We start from the raw sequence: 26,227 nt of genomic DNA on the forward strand, positions 1-26,227 counted from the left end.
ACTCAGTCCTCTGTTGTCTATTAAATGAGGTACCAGACTCTGTCTTCTGTTCTCTATTAAATGAGGTACCAGACTCAGTCTGTTCTCTGTTAAATGAGGTACCAGACTCAGTCCTCTGTTCTCTATTAAATGAGGTACCAGACTCAGTCCTCTGTTCTCTATTAAATGAGGTACCAGACTCAGTCCTCTGTTCTCTATTAAATGAGGTACCAGGACTCAGTCCCTGTTCTCTATTAAATGAGGTACCAGACTCAGTCCTCTGTTGTCTATTAAATGAGGTACAGACTCAGTCCTCTGTTGTCTATTAAATGAGGTACCAGACCCTGTTCTCTATTAAATGACCAGACTCAGTCTTCTGTTCTCTATTAAATGAGGTACCAGACTCAGTCCTCTGTTGTCTATTAAATGAGGTACCAGACTCTGTCTTCTGTTCTCTATTAAATGAGGTACCAGACTCAGTCCTCTGTTGTCTATTAAATGAGGTACCAGACTCAGTCCTCTGTTGTCTATTAAATGAGGTACCAGACTCAGTCTGTTCTCTATTAAATGAGGTACCAGACTCAGTCCTCTGTTCTCTATTAAATGAGGTACCAGACTCAGTCCTCTGTTGTCTATTAAATGAGGTACCAGACTCCAGTCCTCTATTCTCTATTAAATGAGGTACCAGACTCAGTCCTCTGTTCTATTAAATGAGGTACCAGACTCAGTCCTCTGTTGTCTATTAAATGAGGTACCAGACTCAGTCCTCTGTTCTCTATTAAATGAGGTACCAGACTCAGTCCTCTGTTCTCTATAAATGAGGTACCAGACTCAGTCCTCTGTTCTCTATTAAATGAGGTACAGACTCAGTCCTCTGTTCTCTATTAAATGAGGTACCAGACTCAGTCCTGTTCTCTATTATTAATGAGGTACCAGACTCAGTCCTCTATTCTCCTATTAAATGAGGTGCCAGACTCAGTCCTCTATTCTCTATTAAATGAGATACCAGACTCAGTCTGTTCTCTATTAAATGAGGTACCAGACTCAGTCCTCTGTTCTCTATTAAATGAGGTACCAGACTCAGTCCTCTTTTCTCTATTAAATGAGGTAACAGACTCAGTCCTCTGTTCTCTATTAAATGAGGTACCAGACTCAGTCCTCTGTTGTCTATTAAATGAGGTACCAGACTCAGTCCTCTGTTCTCTATTAAATGAGGTACCAGACTCTGGACACTGTCTTCTGTTCTCTATTAAATGTGAGGTACCAGACCCTCACTGTCTTCTGTTCTCTATTAAATGAGGTTCCAGACCCTGGACAGTCCTCTGTTGTCTATTAAATGAGGTACTGTGACTCTGGACACTGTCTTCTGTTGTCTATTAAATGAGGTACCAGACTCTGGACACTGTCTTCTGTTGTCTATTAAATGAGGTACCAGACCCTGGACACTGTCTTCTGTTGTCTATTAAATGAGGTACCAGACCCTGGACACTGTCTTCTGTTGTCTATTAAAAATGAGGTACCAGACCCTGGACACTGTCTTCTGTTCTCTGTTAAATGAGGTACCAGACCCTGGACACTGTCTTCTGTTCTCTATTAAATGAGGTACCAGACTCAGTCCTCTTTTCTCTATTAAATGAGGTACCAGACTCAGTCCTCTGTCTATTAAATGAGGTACCAGACTCAGTCCTCTGTTCTCTATTAAATGAGGTACCAGACCCTGGACAGTCCTCTGTTCTCTATTAAATGAGGTACCAGACTCAGTCTGTTCCTATTAAATGAGGTACCAGACTCAGTCCTCTGTTCTCTATTAAATGAGGTACCAGACTCAGTCCTCTGTTGTCTATTAAATGAGGTACCAGACTCAGTCTTCTGTTGTCTATTAAAATGAGGTACCAGACTCAGTCTGTTCTCTATTAAATGAGGTACCAGACTCAGTCCTCTGTTCTCTATTAAATGAGATACCAGACTCAGTCTGTTCTGTCTATTAAATGAGGTACCAGACTCAGTCTTCTGTCTATTAAATGAGGTACCAGACTCAGTCCTCTGTTCTCTATTAAATGAGGTAACAGACTCAGTCCCTCTGTTGTCTATTAAATGAGGTACCAGACTCAGTCCTCTGTTGTCTATTAAATGAGGTACCAGACTCAGTCCTCTGTTGTCTATTAAATGAGGTACCAGACTCAGTCCTCTGTTCTCTATTAAATGAGGTACCAGGACTCAGTCCTCTGTTCTCTATTAAATGAGATACCAGACTCAGTCCTCTGTTCTCTATTAAATGAGGTACCAGACTCAGTCCTCTGTTGTCTATTAAAATGAGGTACCAGACTCAGTCCTCTGTTCTCTATTAAATGAGGTACCAGACTCAGTCCTCTGTCTATTAAATGAGGTACCAGACTCAGTCCTCTGTTCTCTATTAAATGAGGTACCAGACTCAGTCCTCTGTTGTCTATTAAATGAGGTACCAGACTCTGTCTTCTGTTGTCTATTAAATGAGGTACCAGACTCCAGTCCTCTGTTCTCTATTAAAAATGAGGTACCAGACTCAGCCTCTGTTCTCTATTAAATGAGGTACCAGACTCAGTCCTCTGTTCTCTATTAAATGAGGTACCAGACTCAGTCCTCTGTTCTCTATTAAATGAGGTACCAGACTCAGTCCTCTGTTGTCTATTAAATGAGGTACCAGACTCAGTCCTCTATTCTATTAAATGAGGTACCAGACTCTGGACACTGTCTTCTGTTGTCTATTAAATGAGGTACCAGACCCTGGACACTGTCTTCTGTTGTCTATTAAATGAGGGTACCAGACCCTGGACACTGTCTTCTGTTGTCTATTAAATGAGGTACCAGACCCTCAGTCCTCTGTTCTCTGTTAAATGAGGTACCAGACCCTCACTGTCTTCTGTTGTCTATTAAATGAGGTACCAGACTCAGTCCTCTGTTCTCTATTAAAATGAGGTACCAGACTCAGTCCTCTGTCTATTAAATGAGGTACCAGACTCAGTCCTCTGTTCTCTATTAAATGAGGTACCAGACTCAGTCCTCTGTTCTCTATTAAATGAGGTACCAGACTCAGTCTGTTCTCTATTAAATGAGTACCAGACTCAGTCCTCTGTTCTCTATTAAATGAGGTACCAGACTCCAGTCCTCTGTTCTCTATTAAATGAGGTACCAGACTCAGTCCTCTGTTCTCTATTAAATGAGGTACCAGACTCCAGTCTGTTCTCTATTAAATGAGGTACCAGACTCAGTCCTCTGTTCTCTATTAAAATGAGATACCAGACTCAGTCCTGTTCTCTATTAAATGAGGTACCAGACTCAGTCCTCTGTTCTCTATTAAATGAGGTACCAGACTCAGTCCTCTGTTCTCTATTAAATGAGGTAACAGACTCAGTCCTCTGTTCTCTATTAAATGAGGTACCAGACTCAGTCCTCTGTTGTCTATTAAATGAGGTACCAGACTCAGTCCTCTGTTGTCTATTAAATGAGGTACCAGACTCAGTCCTCTGTTGTCTATTAAAATGAGGTACAGACTCAGTCCTCTGTTCTCTATTAAATGAGATACCAGACTCAGTCCTCTGTTCTCTATTAAATGAGGTACCAGACTCAGTCCTCTGTTGTCTATTAAATGAGGCACTGTGACTCAGTCCTCTGTTCTCTATTAAATGAGGTACCAGACTCAGTCCTCTGTTCTATTAAATGAGGTACCAGACTCAGTCCTCTGTTCTCTGTTAAATGAGGTACCAGACTCAGTCCTCTGTTGTCTATTAAATGAGGTACCAGACTCAATCCTCTATTTGTCTAGTAAATGAGGTACCAGACTCCAGTCCTCTGTTCTCTATTAAATGAGGTACCAGACTCAGTGTACTCTGTTCTCTATTAAATGAGGTACCAGACTCAGTCCTCTGTTCTCTATTAAATGAGGTACCAGACTCAGTCCTCTGTTCTCTATTAAATGAGGTACCAGACTCAGTCCTCTGTTCTCTATTAAATGAGGTAGCAGACTCAGTCCTCTGTTCTCTATTAAATGGTACCAGACTCAGTCCTCTGTTGTCTATTAAATGAGGTACCAGACTCAGTCCTCTGTTGTCTATTAAATGAGGTACCAGACTCAGTCCTCTGTTCTCTATTAAATGAGGTACCAGACTCAGTCCTCTGTTCTCTATTAAATGAGGTACCAGACTCAGTCCTCTGTTGTCTATTAAATGAGGTACCAGACTCAGTCCTCTGTTCTCTGTTAAATGAGGTACCAGACTCCAGTCCTCTGTTCTCTATTAAATGAGAGTACCAGACTCAGTCCTCTGTTCTCTATTAAATGAGGTAGCAGACTCAGTCCTCTGTTCTCTATTAAATGAGGTACCAGACTCAGTCCTCTGTTGTCTATTAAATGAGGTGCCAGACTCAGTCCTCTGTCTATTAAATGAGGTACCAGACTCAGTCCTCTGTTCTCTATTAAATGAGGTACCAGACTCAGTCCTCTGTTCTCTATTAAATGAGGTACCAGACTCAGTCCTCTGTTCTCTATTAAATGAGGTACCAGACTCAGTCCTCTGTTCTCTATTAAAAATGAGGTACCAGACTCAGTCCTCTGTTCTCTATTAAATGAGGTACCAGACTCAGTCCTCTCTCTATTAAATGAGGTACCAGACTCAGTCCTCTATTCTCTATTAAATGAGGTACCAGACTCAGTCCTCTGTTCTCTATTAAATGTTCTCTATTAAATGGTACCAGACTCAGTCCTCTGTTCTCTGTTCTCTATTAAATGAGGTAGCAGACTCAGTCCTCTGTTCTCTATTAAATGAGGTACCAGACTCAGTCCTCTGTTGTCTATTAAATGAGGTACCAGACTCAGTCCTCTGTTGTCTATTAAATGAGGTACCAGACTCAGTCCCTCTGTTCTCTATTAAATGAGGTACCAGACTCAGTCCTCTGTTCTCTATTAAATGAGGTACCAGACTCAGTCCTCTGTTGTCTATTAAATGAGGTACCAGACTCAGTCCTCTGTTCTCTGTTAAATGAGGTACCAGACTCAGTCCTCTGTTCTCTATTAAATGAGGTACCAGACTCAGTCCTCTGTTCTCTATTAAATGAGGTACCAGACTCAGTCCTCTGTTGTCTATTAAATGAGGTACCAGACTCAGTCCTCTATTCTCTATTAAATGAGGTACCAGACTCAGTCCTCTGTCTATTAAATGAGGTACAGACTCTGTTCTCTGTCGTGAGTCAGTCCTCTGTTCTCTATTAAATGAGGTACCAGACTCAGTCCTCTGTTCTCTATTAAATGAGGTACCAGACTCAGTCTGTTCTCTATTAAATGAGGTACCAGACTCAGTCTGTTCTCTATTAAATGAGGTACCAGACTCAGTCCTCTGTTCTCTATTAAATGAGGTACCAGACTCAGTCTGTTCTCTATTAAATGAGGTACCAGACTCAGTCCTCTGTACCAGACTCAGTCCTCTGTTCTCTATTCTCAGTCTATTAAATGAGGTGCCAGACTCAGTCCTCTGTTCTCTATTAAATGAGGTACCAGACTCAGTCTCTGTTCTCTATTAAATGAGATACCAGACTCAGTCCAGACTCAGTCCTCTGTTCTCTATTAAATGAGGTACCAGACTCAGTCCTCTTTTCTCTATTAAATGAGGTAACAGACTCAGTCCTCTGTTGTCTATTAAATGAGGTACCAGACTCAGTCCTCTGTTGTCTATTAAATGAGGTACCAGACTCAGTCCTCTGTTGTCTATTAAATGAGGTACCAGACTCAGTCCTCTGTTCTCTATTAAATGAGGTACCAGACTCAGTCCTCTGTTCTCTATTAAATGAGATACCAGACTCAGTCCTCTGTTCTCTATTAAATGAGGTACAGACTCAGTCCTCTGTTGTCTATTAAATGAGGTACCAGACTCAGTCCTCTGTTCTCTATTAAATGAGGTACCGGACTCAGTCCTCTGTCTATTAAATGAGGTACCAGACTCAGTCCTCTGTTCTCTGTTAAATGAGGTACCAGACTCAGTCCTCTGTTGTCTATTAAATGAGGTACCAGACTCAGTCCTCTGTTGTCTATTAAATGAGGTACCAGACTCAGTCCTCTGTTCTCTATTAAATGAGGTACCAGACTCAGTCCTCTGTTCTCTATTAAATGAGGTACCAGACTCAGTCCTCTGTTGTCTATTAAATGAGGTACCAGACTCTGTCTTCTGTTCTCTATTAAATGAGGTACCAGACTCAGTCCTCTGTTCTCTGTTAAATGAGGTACCAGACTCAGTCCTCTTTTCTCTATTAAATGAGGTAACAGACTCAGTCCTCTGTTGTCTATTAAATGAGGTACCAGACTCAGTCCTCTGTTGTCTATTAAATGAGGTACCAGACTCAGTCCTCTGTTGTCTATTAAATGAGGTACCAGACTCAGTCCTCTGTTCTCTATTAAATGAGGTACCAGACTCAGTCCTCTGTTCTCTATTAAATGAGATACCAGACTCAGTCCTCTGTTCTCTATTAAATGAGGTACCAGACTCAGTCCTCTGTTGTCTATTAAATGAGGTACCAGACTCAGTCCTCTGTTCTCTATTAAATGAGGTACCGGACTCAGTCCTCTGTCTATTAAATGAGGTACCAGACTCAGTCCTCTGTTCTCTGTTAAATGAGGTACCAGACTCAGTCCTCTGTTGTCTATTAAATGAGGTACCAGACTCAGTCCTCCTGTTGTCTATTAAATGAGGTACCAGACTCAGTCCTCTGTTCTCTATTAAATGAGGTACCAGACTCAGTCCTCTGTTCTCTATTAAATGAGGTACCAGACTCAGTCCTCTGTTGTCTATTAAATGAGGTACCAGACTCTGTCTTCTGTTCTCTATTAAATGAGGTACCAGACTCAGTCCTCTGTTCTCTGTTAAATGAGGTACCAGACTCAGTCCTCTGTTCTCTATTAAATGAGGTACCAGACTCAGTCCTCTGTTCTCTATTAAATGAGGTACCAGACTCAGTCCTCTGTTCTCTATTAAATGAGGTAGCAGACTCAGTCCTCTGTTCTCTATTAAATGAGGTACCAGACTCAGTCCTCTGTTGTCTATTAAATGGTGCCAGACTCAGTCCTCTGTTCTCTATTAAATGAGGTACAGACTCAGTCCTCTGTCTATTAAATGAGGTACCAGACTCAGTCCCTCTGTTCTCTGTTAAATGAGGTACCAGACTCAGTCCTCTGTTGTCTATTAAATGAGGTACCAGACTCAGTCCTCTGTTGTCTATTAAATGAGGTACCAGACTCAGTCCTCTGTTCTCTATTAAATGAGGTACCAGACTCAGTCCTCTGTTCTCTATTAAATGGGTACCAGACTCAGTCCTCTGTTGTCTATTAAATGAGGTACCAGACTCTGTCTTCTGTTCTCTATTAAATGAGGTACCAGACTCAGTCCTCTGTTCTCTGTTAAATGAGGTACCAGACTCAGTCCTCTGTTCTCTATTAAATGAGGTACCAGACTCAGTCCTCTGTTCTCTATTAAATGAGGTACCAGACTCAGTCCTCTGTTCTCTATTAAATGAGGTAGCAGACTCAGTCCTCTGTTCTCTATTAAATGAGGTACCAGACTCAGTCTTCTGTTCTCTATTAAATGAGGTACCAGACTCAGTCCTCTGTTCTCTATTAAATGAGGTACCAGACTCAGTCCTCTGTTCTCTATTAAATGAGGTACCAGACTCAGTCCTCTGTTCTCTGTTAAATGAGGTACCAGACTCAGTCCTCTGTTCTCTATTAAATGTGGTACCAGACTCAGTCCTCTGTCTATTAAATGAGGTACCAGACTCAGTCTGTTGTCTATTAAATGAGGTACCAGACTCAGTCTATTTTGTCTATTAAATGAGGTACCAGACTCAGTCCTCTGTTCTCTATTAAATGAGATACCAGACTCAGTCCTCTGTTCTCTATTAAATGAGGTACCAGACTCAGTCTGTTGTCTATTAAATGAGGTACCAGACTCAGTCCTCTGTTCTCTGTTAAATGAGGTACCAGACTCAGTCCTCTGTTCTCTGTTAAATGAGGTACCAGACTCAGTCCTCTGTTCTCTATTAAATGAGGTACCAGACTCAGTCTGTTGTCTATTAAATGAGGTACCAGACTCAGTCCTCTGTTCTCTGTTAAATGAGGTACCAGACTCAGTCCTCTGTTCTCTGTTAAATGAGGTACCAGACTCTGTTGTCTATTAAAGGCCTTTTGAGCTCACATTTGTTATGCACACCATCGGAGCCCGTTTGGTCTCATCACAGCTCGCGCCGCTCTCTTACAATACATTATAGTGATGTTTAGAGTCCGCCATGGAGCTATTATAACACTATAACAAGACAGAGGGAGAGCAGGGCTGCTTCTTCTTTCATTACTTATTGAACTCTCCTGGTATCACAAGGACTCATTAGAGACGGAGGAGAGAGACTAAGGCAGCAGACATATGTCACTGCTGGGAGGCTTCTGATGAGTCATTAGATAAAGCCCAGAGGAGTGCTGCCTGTGTTCCGTGGGGCTGAGTGTGTCTCTAGCAGAATGCTGCTATTGGAAATCCCCACCTTCACTGGTAAGGTGAGGCTTCAGGTTCTGCCAACAAAAGGAAACCTAGTGGTGTGTGTGTTCTATAATTGTTAAGACAATGCTTCCTCTTGTCCCTGCCCTCAAACCAGCAGCGTGAGCTATTCAAACTTTTTGGGTCCCAAATGGCACACTATTCAAACTGGGGAACGTAACACCTATCTATATAGGGCACTAGATTTTGACCAGGGCCCATAGCACCATATATTTGTATTTTATTTATTTTACTAGGTCAAGTCAGTTAAGAACAAATCCTTATTTTCAATGACTGCCTAGGACCAGTGGGTTAACTGGCCTAGGACCAGTGGGTTAACTGGTCTAGGACCAGTGGGGTAACTGCCTGTTCAGGGGCAGAACAACCTAGGGACAGTGGGTTAACTGTTCTAGGACCAGTGGGTTAACTGCCTGTTCAGGGGCAGAACAACCAAGGAACAGTGGGTTAACTGGTCTAGGAACAGTGGGTTAACTGGTCTAGGAACAGTGGGTTAACTGGTCTAGGAATAGTGGGTTAACTGGTCTAGGAACAGTGGGTTAACTGCCTGTTCAGGGCAGAACAACCTAGGAACAGTGGGTTAACTGGTCTAGGAACAGTGGGTTAACTGGTCTAGGAACAGTGGGGTGTACTGGTCTAGGAACAGTGGGTTAACTGGTCTAGGAACAGTGGGTTAACTGGTCTAGGAACAGTGGGGTGTACTGGTCTAGGAACAGTGGGTTAACTGGTCTAGGAACAGTGGGTTAACTGGTCTAGGAACAGTGGGTTAACTGGTCTAGGAACAGTGGGTTAACTGGTCTAGGATCAGTGGGTTAACTGGTCTAGGAACAGTGGGTGCCTTGTTCAGAGTTTTACCTTGTTCAGCTCGGGGTTTCGATTTTGCAGCCTTTCGGTTACTAATCCAACGCTCTAACCGCTGTGCTACCTGCCGCCCCATATAGGGCACTACTATTGACCGGGGCCCATAGGGAGTAGGGTGCCATTTGGGAACAGATCAAAACTGTCTGTAATATTTGAACGCGTCTACAGTCATAGAATCAACACGTCCGCTATGTTTCCTGTTAGATGAAAAACACAATAAATAGAAACGTCAGGAATCTAAACCGAGCGCCTCGATGCTTCACAGCAAAAACGGAAGGCTTATTTTTCATACATTTCTATTAATATTTATAACCGTTTATCAATGAACCTGTCGTCTTGCCTGGCGACCCATCCTAAGGGCTCTGGCCAAACTTCTTTTCCATAATGGATTCTTCTCCCGAACCTCATGTTGAAGTCACACAGACGACTTCCAGGATGGCAGATTCGGACGGGAATGTATGAGCGAAATCGATAGAGCAGCGGAATTTAATTCAAGGTGAGTTGTCAGGCGAACAGTAGCTAGCCAGAGAAGCAGACATGTAGCTACAGGAGCCCTCCTGCCCTAGCTGCTTCCTGTATTAGGCCCTAGCTGCTTCCTGTATTAGGCCCTAGCTGCTCCCTGTATTAGGCCCTAGCTGCTTCCTGTATTAGGCCCTAGCTGTTTCCTGTATTAGGCCCTAGCTGCTTCCTGTATTAGGCCCTAGCTGCTTCCTGTATTAGGCCCTAGCTGCTTCCTGTATTAGGCCCTAGCTGCTTCCTGTATTAGGCCCTAGCTGCTCCCTGTATTAGGCCCTAGCTGCTTCCTGTATTAGGCCCTAGCTGCTTCCCACTGCTGCTTAAATGGACCTTAAATGAACAGCTCAGGGCATAGCAAGACTTCCTGTCAGGCAGTTAATTAAGCTACCTATTACCTTGAACAGCTTATGGCATAGCAAGACTTCCTGTCAGGCAGTTTATGAAGCTACCTATTACCTTGAACAGCTCAGGGCGTAGCAAGACTTCCTGTCAGGCAGTTAATGAAGCTACCTATTACCTTGAACAGCTCAGGGCATGGCAAGACTTCCTGTCAGGCAGTTAATGAAGCTACCTATTACCTTGAACAGCTCAGGGTGTGGCAAGACTTCCTGTCAGGCAGTTAATGAAGCTACCAATTACCTTGAACAGCTCAGGGTGTGGCAAGACTTCCTGTCAGGCAGTTAATGAAGCTACCTATTACCTTGAAAAGATCATGGTGTGGCAAGACTTCCTGCCAGGCAGTTAATGAAGCTACCTATTACCTTGAACAGCTCAGGGCATGGCACGACTTCCTGTCAGGCAGTTAATGAAGCTACCTATTACCTTGAACAGGGGTCTTCAGATGTGATACTTCTATTAGGTTTGATCCAGGCGTCCCTCAGTAATGCTCTCTCTCTGTTCCCCCCCTCCCTTTCTCTCCCCCTGTCTCTCCCTCTCTCTGTTCCCCCTCCTTTCTCTCCCCCTGTCTCTCCCTCTCTCTGTTCCCCCTTCCTTTCTCTCACCCCTGTCTCTCCCTCTCTCTGTTCCCCCCCTCCCTTTCTCTCCCCCCCGTCTCTCCCTCTCTCTGTTCCCCCCCCCTCCCTGTCTCTCCCTCTCTCTGTTCCCCCTCCCTTTCTACCCCCTGTCTCTCCCTCTCTCTGTTACTCTCCTCCCTCTCTTTCTCTCCCCCTGTCTCTCCCTCTCTCTGTCCCCCCTCTCTTTCTCTCCCCCTGTCTCTCCTCTCTCTGTTTCTCTCCTCCCTCTCTTTCTCTCCCCCTGTCTCTCCCTCTCTCTGTCCCCCCTCTCTTTCTCTCCCCCTGTCTCTCATCTCTCTGTTTCTCTCCTCCCTCTCTTTCTCTCCCCCTGTCTCTCCCTCTCTCTGTCCCCCTCCCTTTCTCTCCCCCTGTCTCTCCCTCTCTCTGTTCCCCCCTCCCTTTCTCTCCCCCTGTCTCTCCCTCTCTCTGTTCCCCCCCTTCCTTTCTCTCACCCCCTCTCTCCCTCTCTCTGTTCCCCCTCCCTTTCTCCCCCTGTCTCTCCCTCTCTCTGTTCCCCCACTCCCTGTCTCTCCCTCTCTCTGTTCCCCCCTCCCTTTCTCCCCCTGTCTCTCCTCTCTCTGTTACTCTCCTCCCTCTCTTTCTCTCCCCCTGTCTCTCCCTCTCTCTGTTCCCCCACTCCCTGTCTCTCCCTCTCTCTGTTCCCCCCCCTCCCTTTCTCCCCCTGTCTCTCCCTCTCTCTGTTACTCTCCCCCTCTCTTTCTCTCCCCCTGTCTCTCCTCTCTCTGTTTCTCTCCCCCTCTCTTTCTCTCCCCCGTCTCTCCCTCTCTCTGTCCCCCCCCCTCTCTTTCTCTCCCCCCTGTCTCTCCCTCTCTCTGTTCCCCCTCTCTTCTACCCCCCTGTCTCTCCCTCTCTCCGTTACTCTCCTCCCTCTCTTTCTCTCCCCCTGTCTCTCCCTCTCTCTGTCCCCCCCTCTCTTTCTCTCCCCCTGTCTCTCCTCTCTCTGTTTCTCTCCTCCCTCTCTTTCTCTCCCCGCCTCTCCCTCTCTCTGTCCCCCCCCCTCTCTTTCTCTCCCCCTGTCTCTCCCTCTCTCTGTTCCCCCTCTCTTTCTCTCCCCCTGTCTCTCCCTCTCTCTGTTTCTCTCCTCCCTCTCTTTCTCTCCCCCTATCTCTGTTTATCTCCTCTCTCTCTCTCTCTCTCTCTCTTACATTCAACCTATATTGTGGATCATTTGCATCCATCTCTGTATGAAGTTTTACATGTGAAAAGAGAGAGGCCGGAGGCCAGGGCTTTGTGGTCTGAATTATAATTGGTCTCTTCCATGCTGTTATGGTCTGTCCAGAACTATCTTCGGGATCTTCCATGATGTTCTGGTGTGTCCAGCAAATATCGTTGATCTCTTCCATGATGTTCTGGTCTGTCTAGAACTATTGTCGATCTCTTCCATGATCTTCTGGTCTGTCCAGCAAATATCGTTGATCTCTTCCATGATGTTCTGGTCTATCTAGAACTATCGTCGATCTCTTCCATGATGTTCTGGTCTGTCTAGAACTATCGTCGATCTCTTCCATGATCTTCTGGTCTGTCCAGAACTATCTTCGGGATCTTCCATGATGTTCTGGTGTGTCCAGCAAATATTGTTGATCTCTTCCATGATGTTCTGGTCTGTCTAGAACTATTGTCGATCTCTTCCATGATCTTCTGGTCTGTCCAGCAAATATCGTTGATCTCTTCCATGATCTTCTGGTCTGTCCAGAACTATCGTCGATCTCTTCCATGATCTTCTGGTCTGTCCAGAAGGATCATGATTGCTTCGGACCATTGACACAATGTGGTCCTTGACATGATTACTGTCCACACGTGTAGCTGGCGTGTAGCCTCAGCTAGTGTATATAAATGTGTGTGTGTGTGCTGGAGTGACACGGCAGTGCTATGCATCATTACGTAGCGCTGTGTTTATCGTCCCTATGTTCTAATGAACCGCTTCTTGTCAGACACCTTCTACATCCACGTCTCCAAAACGGCTCCAAGAAAAGGCTTGAGATGCAGCTTCTTGGTATAACAAGGATATTGCATTTATTTACTCACGAAATTGGTGAATTCACCAATTTGTAAGTCGCTCTGGATAAGAGCGTCTGCTAAATGACTTAAATGTAAATGTAATGTAATGTAATGTAATGTAATGAAATGTCCATGTTTGTCACGCAGTTCCTTTTGAGGGTGAGTGACCCAGTCAGCTGGTCTTCAGGTAAGTATAGACAGATTACAATTTTAAAACAAACTCAAAAAGGAAAACAAAATGACGCGAGGTGATAACGGGGAGATACATAGTAAATCCAAATGAACAACAGGATGTGATTTAACACTACATTTAGACTTGTTTCTCCAGCAGGATCCTATTGCCTGTCCTTTCTGACCAGGCTCCTATCGCCTGTCCTTTCTAACCTGGCTCCTATCGCCTGTCCTTTCTAACCAGGCTCCTATACCCTGTCCCTTCTAACCAGGCTCCTATCACATGTCCCTTCTAACCTGGCTCCTATCACCTGTCCTTTCTAACCTTGCTCCTATAGCCTGTCTTTTCTAACCTGGCTCCTATCGCCTGTCCTTTCTAACCAGGCTCCTATCGCCTGTCCTTTCTAACCAGGCTCCTATACCCTGTCCCTTCTAACCAGGCTCCTATCACATGTCCCTTCTAACCTGGCTCCTATCGCCTGTCCTTTCTAACCAGGCTCCTATCGCCTGTCCTTTCTAACCAGGCTCCTATACCCTGTCCCTTCTAACCAGGCTCCTATCACATGTCCCTTCTAACCTGGCTCCTATCACCTGTCCTTTCTAACCTTGCTCCTATAGCCTGTCTTTTCTAACCTGGCTCCTATCGCCTGTCCTTTCTAACCAGGCTCCTATCGCCTGTCCTTTCTAACCAGGCTCCTATACCCTGTCCCTTCTAACCAGGCTCCTATCACATGTCCCTTCTAACCTGGCTCCTATCACCTGTCCTTTCTAACCTTGCTCCCTATAGCCTGTCTTTTCTAACCTGGCTCCTATTGCCTGTCCTTTCTGACCAGGCTCCTATCGCCTGTCCTTTCTAACCTGGCTCCTATCGCCTGTCCTTTCTAACCAGGCTCCTATACCCTGTCCCTTCTAACCAGGCTCCTATCACATGTCCCTTCTAACCTGGCTCCTATCACCTGTCCTTTCTAACCTTGCTCCTATAGCCTGTCTTTTCTAACCTGGCTCCTATCGCCTGTCCTTTCTAACCAGGCTCCTATCGCCTGTCCTTTCTAACCAGGCTCCTATACCCTGTCCCTTCTAACCAGGCTCCTATCACATGTCCCTTCTAACCTGGCTCCTATCACCTGTCCTTTCTAACCTTGCTCCTATAGCCTGTCTTTTCTAACCTGGCTCCTATTGCCTGTCCTTTCTGACCAGGCTCCTATCGCCTGTCCTTTCTAACCTGGCTCCTATCGCCTGTCCTTTCTAACCAGGCTCCTATACCCTGTCCCTTCTAACCAGGCTCCTATCACATGTCCCTTCTAACCTGGCTCCTATCACCTGTCCTTTCTAACCTTGCTCCTATAGCCTGTCTTTTCTAACCTGGCTCCTATAGCCTGTCCTTTCTAACCTGGCTCCTATTGCCTGTCCTTTCTAACCAGGCTCCTATAGCCTGTCCCTTCTAACCAGGCTCCTATCACCTGTCCTTTCTAACCTGGCTCCTATCGCCTGTCCTTTCATTACGACCAGGAATACGACTTTCCCGACACCACGGTGTGGATAATGAGGTCGACGCCACGGTGTGGATAATGAGGTCGACGCCACGGCGTGGATAATGAGGTCGACGCCACGGCGTGGATAATGAGGTCGACGCCACGGCGTGGATAATGAGGTCGGCGCCACGGCGTGGATAATGAGGCCGGCGCCACGGCGTGGATAATGAGGTCGACGCCACGGCGTGGATAATGAGGTCGACGCCACTGTGTGGATAATGAGGTCGACGCCACGGCGTGGATAATGAGGTCGACGCCACGGCGTGGATAATGAGGTCGACGCCACGGCGTGGATAATGAGGTCGACGCCACGGCGTGGATAATGAGGTCGACGCCACGGCATGTATAATGGTGTGGATAATGAGGTCGACACCACGGCATGGATAATGAGGTCGACACCACGGCATGGATAATGAGGTCAACACCACTGCATGGATAATGGGGTGGATAATGATGTCAATAAAGGTGCTGATAATGGTGTGGATAATGGTGTGAATAATGAGGTCGACACCATGACATGGATAATGGCGTCGACACCACAGTGTGGATAATGGTGTTGATAATGGTGTGGATAATGAGCTCGACACCACGGCGTGGATAATGCATTGGAAGGATTCAATCTGTGTCCCTTAAGAATATGTTCCATAGATCTGTTATGCAGTACTTGTCAATGGTGCCTGTGTCGGGGGCTATTTTTTGCTGATGGCACTTCAAGTAATGCAATATTTCATCAAAATAAATACATGGCTTTTGAATATTGGTTTTAAGAAATTGTCTTCCGTTGAGTGTGAACTCTGCTCACCTATCTTTACTGTTATAATTAAAGCCTTGGTTTCTAGAAAGAGCACAGCTGAAGGCACATGAAAAATGTCATATTTTTTTTCATACCTGACTGACGTCTCATAATGTCCATGACCTCCACAATCTCCATGGTCTCGGCGATGACCTCCACAATGTCCTTAGTCTCGGCGATGACCTCCACAATGTCCTTAGTCTCGGCGATGACCTCCACAATGTCCTTAGTCTCGGCGATGACCTCCACAATGTCCTTGGTCTCGGCGATGACCTCCACAATCTCCATGGTCTCAGTGATGACCTCCACAATCTCCATGGTCTCAGTGATGACCTCCACAATCTCCATGGTCTCAGTGATGACCTCCACAATCTCCATGGTCTCAGTGATGACCTCCACAATCTCCATGGTCTCGTGATGACCTCCACAATCTCCATGGTCTCGGCGATGACCTCCACAATCTCCATGGTCTCAGTGACGACCTCCACAATCTCCATGGTCTCAGTGACGACCTCCACAATCTCCATGGTCTCAGTGACGACCTCCACAATCTCCATGGTCTCAGTGATGACCTCCACAATCTCCATGGGTCTCAGTGACGACCTCCACAATCTCCATGGTCTCAGTGATGACCTCCACAATCTCCATGGTCTCAGTGATGACCTCCACAATCTCGGTGATGACCTCCACAATCTCCATGGTCTCGGTGACGACCTCCACAATGTCCTTGGTCTCGGCGATGACCTCCACAATGTCCATGGTCTGCACAGCTGCACACAGATAGTGTTCATTACACAATGAGGCTACACAGCAGGCCAGCCACTAGCTAGCTCAATGAGGCTCTACATAGCAGGCCAGCCACCAGCTAGCTCAATGAGGCTCTACACAGTAGGCCAGCCACCAGCTAGCTCAATGATGCTCTACACAGCAGGCCAGCCACCAGCTAGCTCAATGAGGCGCTACACAGCAGAGCCTCTACACAGCAGGCCAGCCACCAGCTAGCTCAATGAGGTGCTACACAGCAGGCTAGCCACCAGCTAGCTCAATGAGCCTCTACACAGCAGGCTAGCCACCAGCTAGCTCAATGAGGCGCTACACAGCAGGCTTGCCATCCAGCTAGCTCAATGAGCCTCTACACAGCAGAGCCTCTACACAGCAGGCCAGCCACCAGCTAGCTCTGCCATGTTAAGTTTCTATGGCAACGTGCCTTTGCTGAGGCAGCACAGAGAGACTTAGAGCTTTAAGAGCCTGCTTACTTCAGGAGCACTCTCTCAGATCCTTGAGCCTCCCCAGGATACAATACTATTTTAATGATAGAATCAGCATTTTCTAATCCCTCCTCATCGCCACGGTAAACGAGGAGGAAGAGTACAGGGATGTTTCCTAATAATATCTCCTTTTTCATGAAGTGTACACTCGTTCACTACTTCCCACACATCTGAAAGCATTTGATTGGTGGAGGCGTGGGCTAGCCTGGCTAGCATATTTCTTATATCAGTCCGGTCTCTTTCAAATGCACACTTTGGGATGAAGGAGAGGTAATTGGGGCCAGTGTCTCTCTGCATAATCATGATGTCCTATATTTTGTTTCATCTAACACTTAAGCTCAGTATCTTGCGTGTCTGACTTGGGTTCGAACCTGGGTCTCCTGCGTGCCGCTACACTAGATGTACTACCCTGCTGAGCTAACGCCCAGGTATTAACTTGATTGGGGGGTTCGAGGCAACTTGTCATGTGAGCGTGGTTCACCTTGACCAAATCACCTCAATTACACTTTCTCTGTCCAGTCCTCCCGAAGTTGTTGAAGTAGTTTTGATATTGCAGTGCTTTAAAAGGACCTTGGCTCTGTCTTTCGTTTCCTGTGTTTATTCTGAGTATTGGCTTGCTATGTTGGACGGAGGAGGGAGTCACGTTGTCGTCTCTCAAATGGCACCCTATGTCCCTGTACAGTGCACTACTTTTGACCAGAGACCCTATGAGCCGTGGTCAAAAGTAGTGCACTAAATAGGGAACGGTGTGCCATTTGGGACGTGCTACGCTACAAGGAGAGAGGCCACAAAGCACGTTAGAGAGTATCGCTGATCTCATTCTCAGGAGAAGGACCTCAATTCCCTCGCTCGGTGTTTGTTTACCCAAGTGTTACATGAAATCCTATCAGACTGAGAGACAGTGAGACGGTGGCCATACTGAACACTTAGCCAGTGGCCACGCGCTCTGATAGAGATCAGGCCTCCGTCCCAAATAGCACCATATTCCCTATTTGGCACACTAGATCCCTATGGTCCCTGGTCAAAAGTAGTGCACTAAAATAGGGAATGCGGTGCTATTTGGGATGTAGACCAGGAGGAGTGCTCAGTTACCTACTGTAAGACATTGATTTACTCAGCCAGATAGAGAGCCAGAGAGAACTGGACACTGTGGCCCAATGTGTGTGTGTGTGTGTCTGTGTGCGTGCGCGCATGCGTCTATCACACACACACACACCTGTGCCTAAGCATCAACATCAGATGGGAATGACCTGTAGCACTGTAGAACAAACCTCCAACCAGCAACATCACACGTTTCAATTATTAAATACTTCTTGTTTTCCTGACCTTGCTCTTGTGTGTGTGTGTGTGTGTGTGTGTGTGTGTGTGTGTGTGTGTGTGTGTGTGTGTGTGTGTGTGTGTGTGTGTGTGTGTGTGTGTGTGTGTGTGTGTGTGTGTGTGTGTGTGTGCGTGCGTCAGCTGGGAGGTGCTGAGGTTCCTGCTGTCTAACCTGCGTTGGTGGATGGAGGAGTATCGTTTTGATGGCTTCAGGTTCGATGGGGTGACGTCCATGATGTACCATCACCATGGCATTGGTAAGGGCTATAGGGATTCATATTGGGCATCACCATGGCATTGGTACGGGCTATAGGGATTCATATTGGGCATCAGCATGGCATTGGTAAGGGCTATAGGGATTCATATTGGGCATCACCATGGCATTGGTAAGTGCTATAGGGATTCATATTGGGCATCACCATGGCATTGGTAAGTGCTATAGGGATTCATATTGGGCATCAGCATGGCATTGGTAAGGGCTATAGGGATTCATATTGGGCATCACCATGGCATTGGTAAGGGCTATAGAGATTCATATTGGGCATCACCTTGGCATTGGTAAGGGCTATAGGGATTCATATTGGGCATCACCATGGCATTGGTAAGGGCTATAGGGATTCATATTGGGCATCACCATGGCATTGGTAAGGGCTATAGGGATTCATATTGGGCATCACCATGGCATTGGTAAGGGCTATAGGGATTCATATTGGGCATCACCATGGCATTGGTAAGGGCTATAGGGATTCATATTGGGCATCACCATGGCATTGGTAAGGGCTATAGGGATTCATATTGGGCATCAGCATGGCATTGGTAAGTGCTATAGGGATTCATATTGGGCATCACCATGGCATTGGTAAGGGCTATAGGGATTCATATTGGGCATCACCATGGCATTGGTAAGTGCTATAGGGATTCATATTGGGCATCACCATGGCTTTGGTAAGGGCTATAGGGATTCATATTGGGCATCACCATGGCATTGGTAAGGGCTATAGGGATTCATATTGGGCATCACCATGGCATTGGTAAGGGCTATAGGGATTCATATTGGGCATCACCATGGCATTGGTAAGTGCTATAGGGATTCATATTGGGCATCACCATGGCTTTGGTAAGGGCTATAGGGATTCATATTGGGCATCACCATGGCATTGGTAAGGGCTATAGGGATTCATATTGGACTCCTGTTCAAACTGGAAATGAATTATAGTGCTTTTCATAATCGCTTCATTTTCTTTACACTAGCAGCAGTGAAGTGTTTCTGGTATTGTTAAGCGAAAATCCCACACACTGATATTGCTCATATCACTTTGTTTATTCAAGCTTATGCGTCGTCCTCTTGGCCTTCGTCAGCTTTTTAAATACAGGCTGACACAACTTGTATAAACATGCCGGAGCAGTGTTCCCAAGCACCTGCAACGTCATGGCTAATGTGCTTTCAAATAAAACAAAATGGTTTAATGTTATTTTCACTATGAACGTATTTCATACGAAGTGCACTAACAACGGTAGAGTTTTTGGTTACATTGGCTATGTATTCAGTGTGGGTTATAGTTCTGTATTCAGTGTGGGTTATGGTTCTGTATTCAGTGTGGGTTATAGTTCTGTATTCCGTGTGGGTTATAGTTCTGTATTCAGTGTGGGTTATAGTTCTGTATTCAGTGTGGGTTATAGTTCTGTATTCAGTGTGGGTTATGGTTATGTATTCAGTGTGGGTTATAGTTCTGTATTCAGTGTGGGTTATAGTTCTGTATTCCGTGTGGGTTATAGTTCTGTATTCAGTGTGGGTTATAGTTCTGTATTCAGTGTGGGTTATAGTTCTGTATTCAGTGTGGGTTATAGTTCTGTATTCAGTGTGGGTTATAGTTCTGTATTCAGTGTGGGTTATGGTTATGTATTCAGTGTGGGTTATGGTTATGTATTCAGTGTGGGTTATAGTTCTGTATTCAGTGTGGGTTATAGTTCTGTATTCAGTGTGGGTTATAGTTCTGTATTCAGTGTGGGTTATGGTTATAAATTGGTTATGTATTCAGTGTGGGTTATGGTTATAAATTGGTTGTGTATTCAGTGTGGGTTATGGTCATAAATTGGTTATGTATTCAGTGTGGGTTATGGTTATAAATTGGTTATGTATTCAGTGTGGGTTATGGTTATAAATTGGTTATGTATTCAGTGTGGGTTACGGTTATAAATTGGTTATGTATTCAGTGTGGGTTATGGTTATAAATTGGCTATGTATTCAGTGTGGGTAATGGTTAAGTATTCAGTGTGGGTTATGGTTATACATTGTTTATGTTTTCAGTGTGGGTTGTAGTTATAAATTGGTTATGTATTCAGTGTGGGTTATGGTTATACATTGGTTGTGTATTCAGTGTGGGTTATGGTTATAAATTGGTTATGTATTCAGTGTGGGTTATGGTTATAAATTGGTTATGTATTCAGTGTGGGTTATGGTTAAAAATTGGTTATGTATTCAGTGTGGGTTATGGTTAAAAATTGGTTATGTATTCAGTGTGGGTTATAGTTATACATTGGTTATGTATTCAGTGTGGGTTATGGTTATAAATTGGTTATATATTCAGTGTGGGTTATGGTTATAAATTGGTTATGTATTCAGTGTGGGTTATGGTTATGTATTCAGTGTGGGTTATGGTTATAAATTGGTTATGTATTCAGTGTGGGTTATGGTTATAAATTGGTTATGTATTCAGTGTGGGTTATGGTTATAAATTGGTTATGTTTTCAGTGTGGGTTATAGTTATGTATTCAGTGTGGGTTATGGTTATAAATTGGTTGTGTATTCAGTGTGGGTTATGGTCATAAATTGGTTATGTATTCAGTGTGGGTTATGGTTATAAATTGGTTATGTATTCAGTGTGGGTTATGGTTAAGTATTCAGTGTGGGTTATGGTTATACATTGTTTATGTTTTCAGTGTGGGTTGTAGTTATAAATTGGTTATGTATTCAGTGTGGGTTATGGTTATAAATTGGTTGTGTATTCAGTGTGGGTTATGGTTATAAATTGGTTATGTATTCAGTGTGGGTTAAGGTTATAAACTGGTTATGTATTCAGTGTGGGTTATGGTTATAAATTGGCTATGTATTCAGTGTGGGTTATGGTTATGTATTCAGTGTGGGTTATGGTTATAAATTGGTTATGTATTCAGTGTGGGTTATGGTTATAAATTGGTTATGTATTCAGTGTGGGTTATGGTTATAAATTGGTTATGTATTCAGTGTGGGTTATGGTTATAAATTGGTTAGGTATTCAGTGTGGGTTATAGTTATACATTGGTTATGTATTCAGTGTGGGCTATGGTCATAAATTGGTTATGTATTCAGTGTGGGTTATGGTTATAAATTGTTTATGTATTCAGTGTGGGTTATGGTTATAAATTGGTTATGTATTCAGTGTGGGTTATGGTTATAAATTGGTTATGTATTCAGTGTGGGTTATGGTTATAAACTGGTTATGTATTCAGTGTGGGTTATGGTTATAAATTGGCTATGTATTCAGTGTGGGTTATGGTTATATATTCAGTGTGGGTTATAGTTATGTGTTCAGTGTGGGTTATGGTTATAAATTGGTTATGTATTCAGTGTGGGTTATTGTTATAAATTGGTTATGTATTCAGTGTGGGTTATAGTTCTGTATTCAGTGTGGGTTATAGTTATACATTGGTTATGTATTCAGTGTGGGTTATGGTTATGTATTCAGTGTGGGTTATGGTTATAAATTGGTTATGTTTTCAGTGTGGGTTATAGTTATGTGTTCAGTGTGGGTTATGGTTATAGATTGGTTATGTTTTCAGTGTGGGTTATAGTTATAAATTGGTTATGTATTCAGTTTGGGTTATAGTTAAGTTCTCAGTGTGGGTTATGGTTATAAATTGGTTGTGTATTCAGTGTGGGTTATGGTTATATATTCAGTGTGGGTTATGGTCATAAATTGGCTATGTATTCAGTGTGGGTTATGGTTATGTATTCAGTGTGGGTTATGGTTATGTATTCAGTGTGGGTTATGGTCATAAATTGGCTATGTATTCAGTGTGGGTTATGGCTATGTATTCAGTGTGGGTTATGGTTATATATTCAGTGTGGGTTATGGTCATAAATTGGCTATGTATTCAGTGTGGGTTATGGTTGTGTATTCAGTGTGGGTTATGGTTATAAATTGGTTAAGGATTCAGTGTGGGTTACAACCTATCTCTTACTGTACCTCTTAACCCCTACACCCTAGGTCTTACTGTACCTCTTAACCCCTACACCCTAGGTCTTACTGTACCTCTTAACCCCTACACCCTAGCTCGTACTGTACCTCTTAACTCCTACACCCTAGGTCTTACTGTACCTCTTAACCCCTACACCCTAGGTCTTACTGTACCTCTTAACCCCTACACCCTAGCTCTTAGCTTCCTTCCTCCTACACCCTAGCTCCCTAACCCTTACCCCACTACCTGTTAACCCTTACCCCCTAACTCCTACCCCCTCGCTCCCTAGGTGATAGCCTTGCTCTTTCTCTGTCCTCAGGCAGTATGTTTTCAGGAGACTACTCTGAGTACTTTGGTCTTCAGGTGGATGAAGATTCCCTGGTCTATCTGATGACAGCTAATCATGTCCTGCACACCTTGTATCCTGACTGCATCACCATCGCAGAGGTAACACTGGTCCTTAGGCACTTCAATATGGACCAAAATGGTTGATGTGTAAAATCGGTATGGTGTCCTGAGTGTCATGGCAACAATGGTGAGAGGAATTAGTAATATTAAATCAGATCTAGATCCGAGTCCTGACTCTACATCCAAAACACACACTGGGAGTCCTGACTCTACATCCAAAACACACACTGGAGGAGTCCTGACTCTACATCCAAAACACACACTGGGGAGTCCTGACTCTACATCCAAAACACACACTGGGGGAGTCCTGACTCTACATCCAAAACACACACTGGGGGAGTCCTGACTCTACATCCAAAACACACACTGGGGAGTCCTGACTCTACATCCAAAACACACACTAGGGGAGTCCTGACTCTACATCCAAAACACACACTGGAGGAGTCCTGACTCTACATCCAAAACACACACTGGAGGAGGCGTGACTCTACATCCAAAACACACACTGGGGAGTCCTGACTCTACATCCAAAACACACACTGGGGGAGTTCTGACTCTACATCCAAAAACACACACTGGAGGAGTCCTGACTCTACATCCAAAACACACACTAGGGGAGTCCTGACTCTACATCCAAAACACACACTGGAGGAGTCCTGACTCTACATCCAAAACACACACTGGAGGAGGCGTGACTCTACATCCAAAACACACACTGGGGGAGTCCTGACTCTACATCCAAAACACACACTGGGGGAGTCCTGACTCTACATCCAAAAACACACACTGGAGGAGTCCTGACTCTACATCCAAAACACACACTAGGGGAGTCCTGACTACATCCAAAACACACACTGGAGGAGTCCTGACTCTACATCCAAAACACACACTGGGGAGTCCTGACTCTACATCCAAAACACACACTGGGGAGTCCTGACTCTACATCCAAAAACACACACTGGGGGAGTCCTGACTCTACATCCAAAACACACACTGGGGGCGTCCTGACTCTACATCCAAAACACACACTGGGGGAGTCCTGACTCTACATCCAAAACACACACTGGAGGAGTCCTGACTCTACATCCAAAAACACACACTGGAGGAGTCCTGACTCTACATCCAAAACACACACTGGGGGAGTCCTGACTCTACATCCAAAACACACACTGGAGGAGTCCTGACTCTACATCCAAAACACACACTGGGGGAGTCCTGACTCTACATCCAAAAACACACACAAACACAATACATTAAATGACTCATGGATGACGCCCCCCCACCCTGGTCATGATTAATTAAAGCACTTATTATTGTCTCACATCTTTGATCATCTCTGTAATTAAGGAATAACGTTGCCAGTGAACGGAAGCCACTGCTTTGGTTTGGCTCTAATTCATTCCATTAAACTGGATTTTTCTAGGATCCTCTCCGTGTTGTTCCTGGAACAGTGTCAGTGTTTTGGGAGTTTTATTAGTCGTATGTACAGCGTAGTATAAATCTCCCAACAACGTGCTGGCAGGTTCCTTCTCCGCAATGCAATAACAATTAGAACTAGTAAAACCAGTTGAAATTAAAACGAATATAAAGTCAAATGCTCAGTATACTATAATAAACATTTTATCATTAGTATAGTACAGGAAGGCACAGTTTATAGTCCCAATATTTACACCTGTATCAGGGAAAGGGGGGAATTGACTGGCAAGTGTTTTTAATTGAGCATTATAATTATATATATATATATATATATATAAATAATATTGTAATAAGAGTCTGGTAGCAGCAGGTGTGTGTGTGTGTGTAGCATGAGTGTTGGTGTGTGTGTGTGTTCTAAGGTGTGGAGAATCAGAACAGGTGCTCAGTCCAGTTCAGGTGTTCAGCAGTCTGATGGTTTTATATTTATATTTGAGTCATTTAGCAGACGCTCTTATCCAGGCTTGTTCACAGAAACTGTCTCTGAGCCTGTTGGTATCAGACCTCATGCTCTGATACAGTCTGATGGTTTGTAGATAGAAACTGTCTCTGAGCCTGTTGGTATCAGACCTCATGCTCTGATACAGTCTGATGGTTTGTAGATAGAAACTGTCTCTGAGCCTGTTGGTGTCAGACCTCATGCTCTGATACAGTCTGATGGTTTGTAGATAGAAACTGTCTCTGAGCCTGTTGGTATCAGACCTCATGCTCTGATACAGTCTGATGGTTTGTAGATAGAAACTGTCTCTGAACCTGTTGGTATCAGACCTCATGCTCCGATACCGTCTGCAAGGGAGAAAACAGCTCGTGGCTGGTCCTTGATGATGCTGCGGGCCTTCCTCAGGCACCGTTTCGAGTAGATGTCTTCGCCGCCCGTTGGTGGGCCTTTCGGTCGTAGACGGATCAATTCCCGTACCAGGCCGTGTTGCAACCGGTCAGGAAGCTCTTGATGGTGCAGAGGTAGTATTTGGAGAGTGTGTGTTGCTCATTGAGTATTCTCATTATGTGTTGGAGTAGTATCAGTATGTGTTGGAGTAGTCTCAGTATGTGTTGGAGTAGTCTCAGTATGTGTTGCTGTTGGAGTAGTCTCAATATGCGTTGCTGTTGGAGTAGACTCAGTATGTGTTGCTGTTGGAGTAGTATCAGTATGTGTTGCTGTTGGAGTAGTCTCAGTATGTGTTGCTGTTGGAGTAGTCTCAGTATGTGTTGCTGTTGGAGTAGACTCAGTATGTGTTGCTGTTGGAGTAGTCTCAATATGTGTTGCTGTTGGAGTAGACTCAGTATGTGTTGCTGTTGGAGTAGTCTCAGTATGTGTTGCTGTTGGAGTAGTCTCAGTATGTGTTGCTGTTGGAGTAGTCTCAGTATGTGTTGCTGTTGGAGTAGTCTCAGTATGTGTTGCTGTTGGAGTAGTCTCAGTATGTGTTGCTGTTGGAGTAGTCTCAGTATGTGTTGCTGTTGGAGTAGTCTCAGTATGTGTTGCTGTTGGAGTAGTCTAAATATGTGTTGCTGTTGGAGTAGTATCAGTATGTGTTGGAGTAGTCTCAGTATGTGTTGGTCAGGAAGCTCTCGATGGTGCAGAGGTAGTATTTGGAGAGTGTGTTTTGCTCATTGAGTATTCTCATTATGTGTTGCTGTTGGAGTAGTCTCAATATGTGTTGCTGTTGGAGTATTCTCAGTATGTGTTGGAGTAGTATCAGTATGTGTTGGAGTAGTCTCAGTATGTGTTGCTGTTGGAGTAGTCTCAGTATGTGTTGCTGTTGGAGTAGTCTCAGTATGTGTTGCTGTTGGAGTAGTCTCAGTATGTGTTGCTGTTGGAGTAGTCTCAGTATGTGTTGGAGTAGTCTCAGTATGTGTTGCTGTTGGAGTAGTCTCAGTATGTGTTGCTGTTGGAGTAGTCTCAGTATGTGTTGCTGTTGGAGTAGTCTCAGTATGTGTTGGAGTAGTCTCAGTATGTGTTGCTGTTGGAGTAGTCTCAGTATGTGTTGCTGTTGGAGTAGTCTCAGTATGTGTTGCTGTTGGAGTAGTCTCAGTATGTGTTGGAGTAGTAGCAGTATGTGTTGGAGTAGTATCAGTATGTGTTGCTGTTGGAGTAGTCTCAGTA

General features: G+C 44.6%; 1 protein-coding gene across 1 annotated transcript in view; it reads left to right on the plus strand.

The window, feature by feature from the left end:
- Positions 1–18,146: 18,146 nt before the first annotated feature.
- The window catches only part of LOC135528654 (1,4-alpha-glucan-branching enzyme-like), a 64,931-nt gene continuing 56,850 nt past the window's right edge, over positions 18,147–26,227 (plus strand). Inside the window, exons 1-2 of the mRNA XM_064957769.1 lie at positions 18,147–18,284; positions 22,565–22,692. Coding sequence (XP_064813841.1) covers positions 18,212–18,284; positions 22,565–22,692 — 201 coding nt within the window. The 5' untranslated portion in view covers positions 18,147–18,211. The remainder of the gene's footprint in view (positions 18,285–22,564; positions 22,693–26,227) is intronic.

Source organism: Oncorhynchus masou, unplaced genomic scaffold (assembly GCF_036934945.1).
Source record: "Oncorhynchus masou masou isolate Uvic2021 unplaced genomic scaffold, UVic_Omas_1.1 unplaced_scaffold_1005, whole genome shotgun sequence".
Classification (NCBI taxonomy): domain Eukaryota; kingdom Metazoa; phylum Chordata; class Actinopteri; order Salmoniformes; family Salmonidae; genus Oncorhynchus; species Oncorhynchus masou.